The sequence below is a fragment of the Pterocles gutturalis genome, unplaced genomic scaffold (assembly GCF_000699245.1).
Source record: "Pterocles gutturalis isolate BGI_N339 unplaced genomic scaffold, ASM69924v1 scaffold19783, whole genome shotgun sequence".
NCBI lineage: Eukaryota > Metazoa > Chordata > Aves > Pterocliformes > Pteroclidae > Pterocles > Pterocles gutturalis.
The window spans coordinates 15867-29055 of NW_010123504.1; the positions used below are offsets into that span (position 1 = coordinate 15867).

The window sequence follows — 13189 nt, forward strand, 5'->3', positions numbered from 1 at the left end:
TACAACAAATATCATCTTAGCAAGACCATTCTGAGCTTTCATCTTCCACCATCATGACCTGCTGACCTCTCATCACACAACTCCATGGCATCTGAAATACTACTGATTTTCTGGTATACGAGAACAGTAAAATAAGGCAACTAAGGTATATTCTTGCCTGTTGCAAAAGAAACCTCCCAGCTGCTTTCTCAAATTACTGTAAACCACCACCATACGACTGACAGAAAAAAGGCAAGAATCTACTGCATACTCTAGTTAATAGCTGTCATGGTTCTGAGTTAAGGCTGGAACTGTTCCCATTTTTATGTCACTGCACATGACTGAGATAAGCCTTAGGGGCGTGTACAGAATCAGACACACTGCAGCTCAAAGATTTTACGTCTACATACAATATATGAGCAACTACTTCAAAAGTGGCATTATGATTTACTTGAAATTTTAAAAGCTACTTTCAAATTACATCGCCAACTATTCTTTATATAAAGAATAGACCCCTCAGAACATTTTCAATTAAAGTTTCGCTCCAGTGTCCTCGGCAAAGAAATACTACTGCTGTCTCTGTTTTGCTGAAGATAAACTATAGCCGGTGCTGCTGAGCTCCTACAGTGCAGAGCTAGAGTTTCATGACACACTGCGCTTTAGTTCCCCTTGGTGTGACACTCAGGAAATGCATCCATACTCACATGGATTAGCTCCATCAGCCACTATTAACATTCGTAAAGAGCTCAGACTGACATCTCTCTGATCCCTCTGAGCCAAAAGTGACCAGTGCATATCACGGGATTTTACCACTGCTACACGGGCTGAAAAGAAAAAAATAATGGTGTGTGTGCAGAACAAAATAAAGACAAATTTTTAAATTATATAAATATTTGTGTATTTACATAAATTTATGAAACGAATTACAAACACAAAGCAAATACAAATGCCAAAAATTTAAATACTATGATACATGCGTACTCAATGTCTCCAGATGGACCAGATCATAAAATTTAAACACTGAGATGACAAACACCGTTTCTTTAAAGAGCTATCAGAAGAAGCCACCAGTGTCACTCACCAACTAATCTACCAGTACACTTAATACTGAAATGGTATTGAAATACCAATTGGATACCGAAATACCCAACTGCTAATGCTGTGGCAAAGAAAGTCAGCTGGATAAAACAGCAGTGGCCTCAGCTAGAGCAGACATTTTATACAAATAAATTTATTTATTTATTTTAAATCATGCCAAAAGAGATGGGTTAAGTAAAAATACTTTCAGGTTACCTTTGTATGAGCAGACTTTCTGTATCCAGGAAAGTGGATTAACCTTCATTAATGCATAGGGAATACTGATGACGTGCATCCTGTTCATAACACTCTATGAGAAAAATATTAAAAACTAAGCTTTCAAGTGGCTCAAAGAATACACAGCATGCACCAATGCTTAAAAAACCCATCACAGCTACAGGGCAACTCTTATATTTAACTGTTAGTGAAAACTATGTGTATAATCAGTAAAAACATAAGCTATGCCTGCACAGTCTGTTACTAAAAAAGACTTTACTCTGTAAAACATAAACACTGAAATACAAGTAGTTTGAGAGAGTTTATGAACTCATCCTGATACTAACACTCTGCCCCTGACAGAAGCAATTTGGAAGTTTTTTTCATTCATTGAAATACTCACTGTTAATACTCCATGCCAAAGGCCAGCATCTCTTTTGAAATCCAAGACATTTGTTAGTGTTTCAGCTGGAAGTGAAAGAAAAACTATCAGACTTAACGATGAGAATATTTAAGAACTCAAAGTACCTGTTGTTAAAGGCACTATGAAAATTCCAACATCACTAAGAAATCAAAGTTACGTTGTCATGCCTTCTTCTCTATAACAAACAGGCTCCTTAAGTTGAAAGTGTCTTATTTTACTTACAACAATCATCCTTAAACTATGATTACAGACTAGATTATTACATGGTATTTAAGACTCTGTTCTCGTTATAATATCACTTCTATGTGTTTGTTGGATTTGCCAATGAGCTATGCAGACTGAAACTTTAGTTTTGATGCAAACTCCTTCATGTGAACTGAAAAAATTCAGCTGTATTTGAAAGAATTAAATTCAGTGAGAAATATTACCATGGCTGTACCAAATTTTCTTCAGTGTTTTCTCTGAGACATCTGAACATCTTTAGTGATTTAAAAAAAACAGACTCAAAGATTCTAACAAAGATTTAACCCGATTTTAGAGGGAGCATCTGGAAAAACTTTATGCGAGGGTGCCTGCCCACTGGCACAAAGCTTCCCAGAGTGGTTGTGGAGTTTCCATCCTTGGAGATATTTGAAAAGGCATCTGGACATGGTCCTGGGTAACGGGCTCTAGGTGGCCCTGGCTTGAGCTGAGGGGCTGGACCAGATGACCTCCAGAGGTTTCTTCCCGCCTCCAGCATTCTGTGATTCTGCATGTCCCAAGATACATTAGCACACACTACCCCACTATGGGATAAAAACTAACTAAATGATGAGATTCTTCCAGCAAACATAGATTTCAAAGGGGAAAGTTTTTGGTTAATGGTAGCCCAGATGAACCCTATGCATGTGGTCCAAACCAGGTGCAGTTCTTGGCTACTCATTGAGAGAATGACTGAAAACTAGTACATCTCTCACTTTATTCAAATCCCCGTGGAAATGTTCTTTTTTAACTAAGAGGAAGATCCCCTCCTTTCTGAAAATAGGACTACTGTGGCAAGAATTGTGAAGCAGCAAGAAGCTATAAATAAAAGAGAAGGCAAAGCTTTATACTGGGTCTGGTCTATACAGAAAACAAACCTCGTGACAGCATCTCCAGCATGTGGCACAGAAATTTTAAAAATGAACATACAAGAGGATATCAGAATTCAGTACCCTCTGTGAGGATCTGAAATGTGAATGGCTACTAACACTACTCCACTTCTGTCTGAAAATTAAGACTTCTTTGATCCATAACCAGTTGTCACCATCCTTTCATCACCACTGTACAATCCTTTACCTACAAGCTGGGTGCACCCTCCCCTCTCCCAGAACAGTTCTTGTAGTTGGCAGCTGCGATGGGATGTCCCGAAATGAAAATGGGAAAGGGTCCTCTTTGATGATAACTAAAAAGAGTACAGACGTCTGATTGTGAAAACCTGTTTTACTCTCTCATACTACTTGTGTGGACTTTTGAGCACTACAGGCATAAACCAATTGCCCAAAGGAGGAAGGAAAAAAAAAAACAAGTGCAAGAGAGGACAGTTAGCAACTGTTAGCAATCTGCTCATACCCTCAAACACTCTATCTAGAAGCACAGACCTAGTTCAAGTAATAGGGCCAGACAACTTGCATTAGGACTTTTAACTTGATGATGTATGCAGGCAGGGTCATCAAAGGTGCCAGAGCAGTAAAGCCAAGCAAGTCAGGTTTTTTTTTAATATGGTATCTCTGAAACTTTCTTGATAAAGACTCTCTTTCAGGGGCCAAGTATCACAATCCTAAGAATCACAAAGTAGAAGAGTTATAAGGACTATGATGCATATTACATCTCACCTAGTGTTGTTGTTTGTCTGGTAGCAGGGAGGGGCCACAGCAATGGCTCCTGTAAGTAGCTGCTAAAGGTTTCCCCTGGACTCCAGCTCTGCTGGCAGCAAGGGAGGGGCTGCAGTGGTGGCTCCTGTAAGTGACTGCTAAGGGCTCACCCCCACCCCCAGCTCCAAGGTTTTAGTGTGTTTTTTTCCTGTGAGAAAACAGCACCTCTGTGAAGAACATATTTAAGAGGGGGCACGGAACAATGGGATGGGCACAGCCCAGCTCGGGTGGACTGGCTCGGCCATCCAGCTGCCTGCCCGGCTTCTGCCAACCGACCTGCTGTAGCCCAAGCCTCTGCCATTGCTTGCCCGAGAGTCAGTTTCCTCAGGAGCTGATGAAAACCCGAGGCAGAGAGTGAAGCAGGATCTAAGAGAGATGGATGTGCAGACACGCCAGTCAGAGAAGAGACGCAAGAGGAAGGAGGCACCCTGGAATGTCCCCTGCAGTGTGGTGAAGACTTGTAATGATGCACGGTTTGTCCCTTGGTGCAGGCCATGAGAAGATGTAGCTGTGGAGGAATCCACGTTGGATTTTTTGGAGAAGCCCATGCCGGAGCCAAGCCAAGCAGTCATCGGGGGACTGTGGCCCTGTACGGGAAGGACTGATGTTGGAGCAATTTGAGAAGAGCTCTCCCATGAGCAGGGACCCCACGCTGGAGCCGGGACAGAATGTGAGGAGCCGTCCCCTGAGGAGGAAGGAGTGGTGGACTGACAACACCCCCTATTCCTTGCCCCTGGCACCACTGGGGGGAGAAGGTACAGAACAAAGCCTTGGGCTGTGGGAAGAAGGGAGTGGTGAGGAAGAAGTGCCTTTCTAAGATGTAGTTCTCTCTCAGTATCTTGCTTCTTGTTGTAAACAGTTAATAAATTCAACTGTGTTTTTTTTGGTTCTTCCCAAGTCCTGTCGGTCTCTTGCCTGTGACCGTAAGTGGTGAGTGAAACCCTCCCTGTCCCTGTCTCAGCCCACAAGGTTTTCAAACAAAAGACTGTCCAGTGGCCTTTACACTATGACACCTAGTCATTACCGGGTTTCAAGTCAAGACTAGAAAAGGCCTTCCCTTTGGTCAATAACCACAAATCTTTCTCCTGAGAGATAAGAAGCTGCACCACTGCCACCAGCCTGTCTGGGCAGCGCACCCGTCTGCACTGTTAAGAGCAGCTAGAGCTGGAACTGGCAACATCCAAAGCTCTTCAAAGAGATCCAAGCTACCCAAATGGTCTCTAGAATCAGTCTGAAAAAGCTCCCTCAGCTTCTGCTGGGAGGGTTCCTCTAACTCTGCACATGGGCATCTCAAACTGCCCCCTTATGACTTCAGAAAGTGGGCAGTACCTTCAAAAGGCATTAGGGAGGGCAAAACAGATTTGTAGCAAAGTTGTTTTCAAGAGAATGAAGAATCAGTAGAGCTCTTACCACCAACTAAGAAATCAATGAAGACTGAAAAATCAAAATCCTTGAACAAAACCAATAAGGATCTTAGGTTAAAAAAATATTAATACACATTGATTATGACTTCACAAGTGGCTTCTTACTTTCCTTCACATATCACATTGATTGTGAATGAGGAAGTTTGTCTTTCCCCTTTCAATTAAAGCTACCAAGTTCTTTTAAGACAGTAAGCATGATTTTGCAACATAAATTGTCTGAATATTCAAAGCTATGAGTATCATTTTAAAGTTGCACCTATCTAACTTACCTTCTGAATAACCACATGCCTGAGTCAATGCATGACAGTGTGCCAGCATGGAAGCATGAGATACAGTAATGCCCACTGTGCTGCCCTCTTTACTTGTTTTGTACTGAAAAGAGAAAGTTTATACAAGCATTAGATTAACAAAGGATGTTCTATTATAAAAATGAACCAAACTTAAAAAAAAACATAGAAGCTACCATAAGAGATGCACTTCTGTCCAGAGAATACACTAATATGATATGAAATCTGACTGTTTCTCTACCCCAATTAAACAAGTTGTCCCAGGGATCCCAAAATGCCAATTATCCCCAATCTTCAATCTGACTTGGCACAACCATTCAAATGACAGTTTGCCTGGCAACCTTGAGGGAAACACTCTTGGTTCCACAGTTAAAAGTACTATAGTAATCTCTTTTATTGCTTTGAGAGATTAAAGGAAGACAACATGCTGTGACATTAACTAAACAGAGTAACCGTAAATTAGGGATGTTATGCTGGATTACCTCAATATAAGCAATCTCAGCACTGGCATCCCGTACTTGTGGATGCCAGTCCTTAGTTGGTTTTGCCAGATGCTTCCCATCAATCACAAACCAAATGAGACGAGGCCAGCCTTCAGAAAAAACCAAAAGTTACTGTCATTGCAGTTCCAAAAACCAGATTTCCCCCCCCACCTCCCCAGTATTCAGAGATAACAACAGGAGGCAAGCAAAAGCTGCACCATTATCACCCCAACAGGAAGAAGCAGCACTAAGTACTCACTACGTACTGTCTTGATAATAAAGGCAGTTCTTCATATGTAAAGCTAGAAGCATGCAAACAAACTCAAAGATTGTTTTTTAATAGCTCTTTATCTTATAAAGAAATTTGAGTAGCTTAAAAACATACCTTTGAATGTAACCACCTCGCCAGTCTGAGCTTTGGGAAGGCCTTTTTGACAGGCATCAGTGGTTAAAGCTAGTGTTACCCCGCAGCTGCCTAAAAGAAATCCAATCTGCTGGCTCCCAGCATCCTATAGAGAAACCATGTTATAGCAAACTTACAAATAATGAAGCTTTTGTACAGTTTACTGTAACTTTGCCATGTTTAGAAAACATTGAGCCAATTTATATCATAGGAAAAACCAAACTTTTAGGCCATAAGACCTTTTATGGAAGACAAAAGACTGAAGGCTATGCTCAAAAGTCTTAGTCTTGCTTAGTGCCAAATAAGTTAGATTTGGCAATAGATCTGGCAAGCAATGGTAGCAAAGTAGTATCAAAAGCAGTGGTTGTGCATGCCTCTCCAACCCAACAGGGACGTTTCCAAGTTCTGGTAAAAGAGAAAGCTGGTTTGATGGTCTGAGTCGTGAGGCACTGAAGAGCAGAGCCTATACCTTTTCAGGTCCACCTGTCTAGAAGAGGCATGGGAATCTCTGGCAGCAGACTGGCCAGCTCGGTGAGTTGGGCTTTAAACTGAAGGACTCAGGGGGCAGGGTCCAAAGTGGCAACGCTTGTGCCATTGCAACCAACTGGGGAATAAGCCAGGCCAACCAAAGCAGTGACAAATGTTCCTTAGATGCCTCCCAAGATGAGAGCCAGAAGACCAACCACCTCTAGTGTATGTACACCAATGCAGGCAGCCTGGGGAACAAAGAGGAGCTCCATACCCAGTCAGAAAATTATGATATTATAGGAATAACTGCAACATGGTGGGACAACTCACGTGGCTGGAGGATCATGACGGATCGCTACAGGTTGTTTTGAAAAGACAGGCAGGGAAGAAGAGGAGGAGTTTTGCTCTGTGTTAAGGGGAACCCTGAATGCATTGAAGTCAGCTACAGCAACTAATGCCTCTGGGTCAAGGCCAGAGGGGTCATCTCCAAGGGGGATCTTACAGTAGGCATCTGCTACCGACCTCCAAACCAAGACGATAAGGCCAACAAAGCAATATTTGGGTCACTTAAACAAGCTTTGGGTCAACAGAACCTGGTATTTATGGGTGACTTCAACTACCCAGACATTTGTTGGAAAAACACTACAGCAGCTCATGTGTTATCCATCAAGTTCCTGGAATGCAGAGACTGCTTCCTCATACAAATGTTAGATGTGCCAACCAGGAATGAGGCATTGCTGGACTTGCTACTCACAAACCAAGAAAACCTGCTTTGTAATATCTTGGTCAACGATAGCCTTGGCTGCAGTGATCACAATATCGTGGAGTTTGGGATCCTGCTGAGCACACTGAAGGTTAGTACTACGACAAAGGTTTGAGATTTTGGAAGAGCAAACTTCAGCTCGCTCAGAGCTCAGTTGAGAGGCATTCCATGGGAAGCTTTCATAATGGATAAAGGAGTTAGTGCCTGCTGGGAGTTTTTCAAGAACGCTCTCCTGGAAGTCCAGAGAAGGGCCACAAAGTTGAGCAAAGGACTGGGAAGTCTGTCGTGAAGAAAGGCTGAGAGAACCGGGTTTGTTCAGCCATGAGAAAAGGCGGCTTTCCACCATGTTCCAGTATTTAAAAGGTGGCTAGAAAGACGATGGAGACTCCCTTTTTACGAGGATTCACACAGAAAAGATGAGGGGTAATGGGTACAAATTACTCCTGGGGAGATTCCAGATGGACACAAGGAAAATTTTTCACAGTGAGAACAATCAGCCATTAGAATAGCCTGCCCACGGAAGTGGTGGATTCCCCAATATGGACACTTTTAAGATTCAGCTGGACAGGCTGCTGGGCCATCTTGTCAAGAACGTGCTTTTGCCAAGAAAGGTTGTACCAGATGATCCTTGAGGTCCCTTCCAACCTGGTATTCTATGATTTCACACTTTCCCTAAAAGTCTCCATGTGTGAGAGATTATCCCAATATCTCTACCACAACTACAGTGTCTCTACCTGCCTGTGCTCTCATTACTCAGCATGAGACTACATAAGATAGCATTTCTGTGTTTTATTTTAAGAAATACTCTCACACATCTTTTCAAAAATAAGGACTTAAAATAATTTCTACAGTTATGTATTCCAGAATTAAACTTATGAAGCTAATAAAGCCTATTAGCTTCATACTAATTCCCCAATTCCCTAACTAAATTTAAAACACTTTCCAAACATATAACGTACACCGAATAGTTCAGCTGACGCACTACACTCCCTTCAAAAGTGCAAGCTCTGAGGGGTCCTATATAAGGACTATAGGATTTAGACCTCCCCACACTTTATTTATTTACAAAGCCCCAAAAATGTTGTATGTATTTGCCTACCTTTCTTGTCAGTGGAACTTCTATTGGGACAGGAATAAGTTCTGCCAGGAGACATCCATAAAATGCCACCATAAACATAACTGGATCACTATTAGGAAATACAAGAGCTACCTACAAAAATACATTAAAACAACATGAATTTTCTTTGGTCATTTGCAGAGAGAGGTCTGCTTTTTAATTTGTGGGGAAAAAGTCTTCACAGCAATGTTCAGGTTCATATTTAAACTACGAACAGAAACATCAAATGCTGCAATAACTCGTATTACAAGTCCCAGTATTACAAGGTTTTCTTCAGCTAAAGCTGTTCCTCACTGTCTATTTTATCCACAGAGACCAATCCAAACAGAAGCCTACCCGGTCTCCAGGCTTCAGCAGTGGTTCATTCTTAGTGGTTAGTTTGTTTAGCAGGGTATACGCTAACTTCAAGCTTCGACTCCACAGCTTGCCTAAAGAAAAAAAGACAGAAATTTTAAAAATAGACTAAAATGTTATAATTTCATTGGCAAATCTAGTGCCTTATACATGCACTAGGCAAGTCAGTAGTATTAGAATAGGGCCAACAGGCACACGAGAAAGTGATTGGGGAAAAGGGGACAATCCTGTTGTGAATGCAATCCCACCTCACAAACCTACTGAGTTCTTCCAGTGTTTCAGTGCACGTGTGAACAGACACACATAGTCTGGTTGATACAACCTAACTGCATTTCCAAAAGGCACTTCACACGAACCCCTCCTAAGGGCTGTTAGAGAAAGCATAACTGCTTGGGATTAAAAAAAATAAATCCTAAACTGGACAAAAAAATTAACTGAAATTTGAGAAACAAAGGAAAGGAATAAATGCCACAATATCTGGCTCTGTGAAATGCCAGCTCAGTGCCCAGCAGGGACCTACACAGCTCTCAATAATTCAGAACAAAAAGTTGTTCCAAGCTATTAAATATAAAGACAACAATTGAACTATTTATTTCACACAATATAAAAACTTTTAATTTGTACCCTCCAAAAAAAAGAAAAGCTTTGCTAAAAAAAAAAATAATCTGCTTATAAAAAATTGACCAACAGCAAACCCCTTCCACTGTACATGGTAAATCAAAGCAAGACTCTCCCAAAGAAGCATGTCGTGGCAAACAGCATGCTTTTAGAACTCAGCTTTCTAGTACAGGGTCTTTATTTTGGGCTGACATCTACACTCAATCCTCTGAGACCATGCAGCAACTGTCAGTTATTTTGTGTTTGTCAGTCTCAAACTTCTTCAATTCAACAGTTTGGTTTTTTTTCCTGTGTAATTTCCAATTATATATTAAAAAGTTACACAGGACTCAAGTTCATCAAATCTAAAGAAGTGTCCGTTCAGTGCACTTGGCAGAGAGTCCAAGTGCAATTTAGAGCTTGGCTTCTTGTTAAGTTTTTCTTTTCCTTTTTTTTTACCAAACATGATATTCTAAGCAATTCTCAAAGCTACACTGCAAAGCAATGAAACTAACACAGCTGCTCAGTTACATTTCCTGTAAGCATGCTTCATCTGTAAGAACGCAAACAAGAAATTTTAACATTCTAACATACTATACAACGAAATGCTGCAGTTAACTGTCCTGGGAGACACCATTATGTTCCCAAAAAATGCAATTACTATAATACTTCTAGTTCATTGATACAGGCAAGTTTCACTTCCCACAATAACATCCTTAATATGCTCCTGAAGTACAAGTCTTCTTTATAAGGATATACAAGAACATGCCAAAATTTAATATCTGCTCTGGGAACCTGAAGAGTGCATTATTAGTCATTTGTTTCTTCCTCTTATTTTACAGTGGGCTATTTTTAGTGTTCTTTCAAGCAAAAAAACCCACAATTGTTTGAAATTTATAAATAGCCACTGGTAAAGAATCGGTACGATACACATTTTCCCTTCATTAACTTTTAAAAAATGTTTTTCATGTACAATGAATTAATAATTTACACTCAAACAAAACTCAAAAGCATCTGTCACGAGCACAGTCGGCCCCTCCTAAAGTAAAGCACATTGTTCATCCCACAATGAACGCCTAATTCTTCCTTACAGTTGTCACCAATACCTACCGTACGTAAGTGTATAAATAGCTTTCCCAGTTGTATCCAATGCCGTGAGACAAGGAGCTTTCGGCTGGGTAGTTCCCCAGCGCTGCAGGGCAGCCAGCAGAGAAGGGGGCCAGTTGGTTACCACACCTAAAGGTTCACCTTTAAGTACATTCACTTGATTTCCTTCCGGCTTTGGTTGATTTGGGTCAGGCTGTTGCACTAAAACCAGAGCACAGTAAAATGGCAAATGTCAATCCCTACAAAATGTGCCAGTTACACTTAATAAACTATTCTACGAACCATTCTCACCTTCCTCTTCCTCACAGCTATCATTACTTTTCCTCTGCTTTACAGTGATGCTATGCTAATCATCTGTTGGCTTCACAAAAAAATAATTGTGATTGTCACAAAAAATAATTACCATCACTTTGGAGTTCTGATTCCACATTATTCAGAAGACCTGGCCACAGGAACAGAATTTGAATCCCTAGTTCACTCTTTTAGTCTATTTTGGAAAGATGGTATTTTCTACTGTTTGTTCTGCACACCTATTTAATTGAAAGCTTATACCAAGTCAAGAAGCGTTATCAGAGAATGGCTTCAGTGACAATTGGACATTTATTTTCAGTGCACCAAATTCTCAACTGATGATGAAGAATGATACTATGTTTCCATAAAAATATGTATTAAAAAAAAGCCAGATGAGATGTTCCTGGTATGGACTATCTACAACTAAAACCGTATCACTCACAGAATATTTTGTTTGATTTCTGGATCATCTCTCTCAGCTATGTAACACTGGAGGGTTCGTATTAAATTTGCTCTCTGAGCAGCCAGATGTTAAATCCTTCCCCAAGCTGCTCAAAAAGGGGAAGTATCTGAATCTCAGTTAGCAAAACAAAGTCATAGTTGGATGTAGCTAACAGTCAATCTATGCAATAACTAAAATTAACAGTTCAAAGTGATGGTCTCTGTTCTCCACAATGACGTACATGCCCCTCAACACAATTTTATCTGAAAAACCTTCATCAAAAGACTGTAACTGGAATCACCTCATATCCTAAAACATCAAACAAACAGTACAGGTAATCTAGTAGCAGCCACCCAAAAGTGTCACATTTAGAAAAAAAATTTAATTTAATCTTTAAGACTAAGAGAACAGAGTTTCTCCAAAATTAGCAGATGCAGCTGGTTTTAAAGGCAGCCACATATCGCTAAGCAACTTCTACATTTGTTAGAGATGCTTTTCTTTCCACCTGGACACATGCATGCAGGGAAGAAAATAGTGGGTTTTAGCTGAGCAATATCTGCAGAGCATGTACAAGCACTATCCTTTCAAGTAGCACACAGACAGTACATTGTACAGTGCACTCAATGTGTTTAATTCCTCTGAACCTCTAAAATAACTAGTGTTTCTGGATTTCAAGAAGAGGATATTAACATGCATGCAAACAATATTATCATAATAAATTCCAGTTACTAGCAAGTAACTTTTTTTCCTCTAACTAGATTTGGGCACTGACCAGCTACAAAGCAACCTTTCAGAGCAGAATGTAGGGGTGCTTGTAGAGAAGTAGCTGAATGTGAGCGGCCAGAGAAGCCAGGGAATCACCATGTTTGGAGATGCTCAGAACTGGACTGGACAAAGCCCTGAGCAGCCTGATCTAGTCAGACCTGCTTTGAACAGGATGTTGGTCAGAAGTTTCCAGAGGTTCACGACACCATCAGTTACTCTTAGGCTATGCCCTGACTTACTCCAAAGAGTACCCTCTATAAATTCACTGATGACCACAGGGCAGAGTTTAGAATTTCTGAGGCCAGAAGCGACAGTGGGACAACCACCAAACATAACTATTTCTGCATGCACCAATGAAGTTCTTGACAAAGATGTGAATAGAATTTCTCCAAATATCTGTAAATCAGTGTCTTTAGTATTCACTAGCTCATCACATTTGTCCAAATTGGGCTGAATCAGAAGAGTTTCCAAAGCGAGGGAGGAGGACAGAGAACAAGTACACTGAGTAGGAGGACTGAATGAGGGTTATGTTTCACTTATGATAGCATACGACCTTTCTCTCTCCAATATAACAACTCCACCATGATTTGTTTTCTATTGGGAAGAGAAAAATAAAACACTTGCTAAGACATACCAGTTCTTTTGCGAACTGCTTACACAAAGAGTGAAAAATGTATTGGAAAGAAAATTAACCTTCTAGCAGTTCTTCAAAATCATCAACAAAAAACTCTTTCAAAGGTGGGCGCTTTGGTCTTTTCAAGGTATTCAGAAGCTGCTGGATTTTAGAGGACACTCTGCTATTCACTGGGACACCTGCCAAACAGAAAAGATTTGTTACTTACCATACATTAATAAACATACACTAAAACACATGCTGCCACCCTGTTGACAACATCACTGTAAGGTCAGCGCAGCTTTCAGGTGGAAGAGTCATTCAAGATGAGCAGCTTGTTTGGAAAAAAACAGCTTTAATCAGTAACAGTTTCAACCATGGATCTGTTTTAAACCAATGCTGCTCCTTAGCTACCTGGCTGATGCATAGACCTTCTCACACTTTAATTTCCCTTTTCAAACTACTCCTTTACGAGATTCCAATACAAA

The 13189-nt window shown here is 40.7% G+C and overlaps 1 protein-coding gene across 1 annotated transcript in view; it reads right to left on the reverse strand.

The window, feature by feature from the left end:
- Positions 1–12901, reverse strand: part of LOC104465043 (disco-interacting protein 2 homolog A-like) — a gene marked incomplete at its 5' end in the record, with an annotated part of 27149 nt that extends 14248 nt beyond the window's left edge. The window contains 10 exons of the mRNA XM_010077935.1: positions 684–803; positions 1273–1366; positions 1676–1740; positions 5282–5384; positions 5782–5891; positions 6167–6290; positions 8515–8625; positions 8869–8960; positions 10594–10791; positions 12782–12901. Of these exons, the coding sequence (XP_010076237.1) occupies positions 684–803; positions 1273–1366; positions 1676–1740; positions 5282–5384; positions 5782–5891; positions 6167–6290; positions 8515–8625; positions 8869–8960; positions 10594–10791; positions 12782–12901 (1137 nt within the window). The remainder of the gene's footprint in view (positions 1–683; positions 804–1272; positions 1367–1675; positions 1741–5281; positions 5385–5781; positions 5892–6166; positions 6291–8514; positions 8626–8868; positions 8961–10593; positions 10792–12781) is intronic.
- Between the last annotated feature and the right edge of the window lie 288 nt (positions 12902–13189).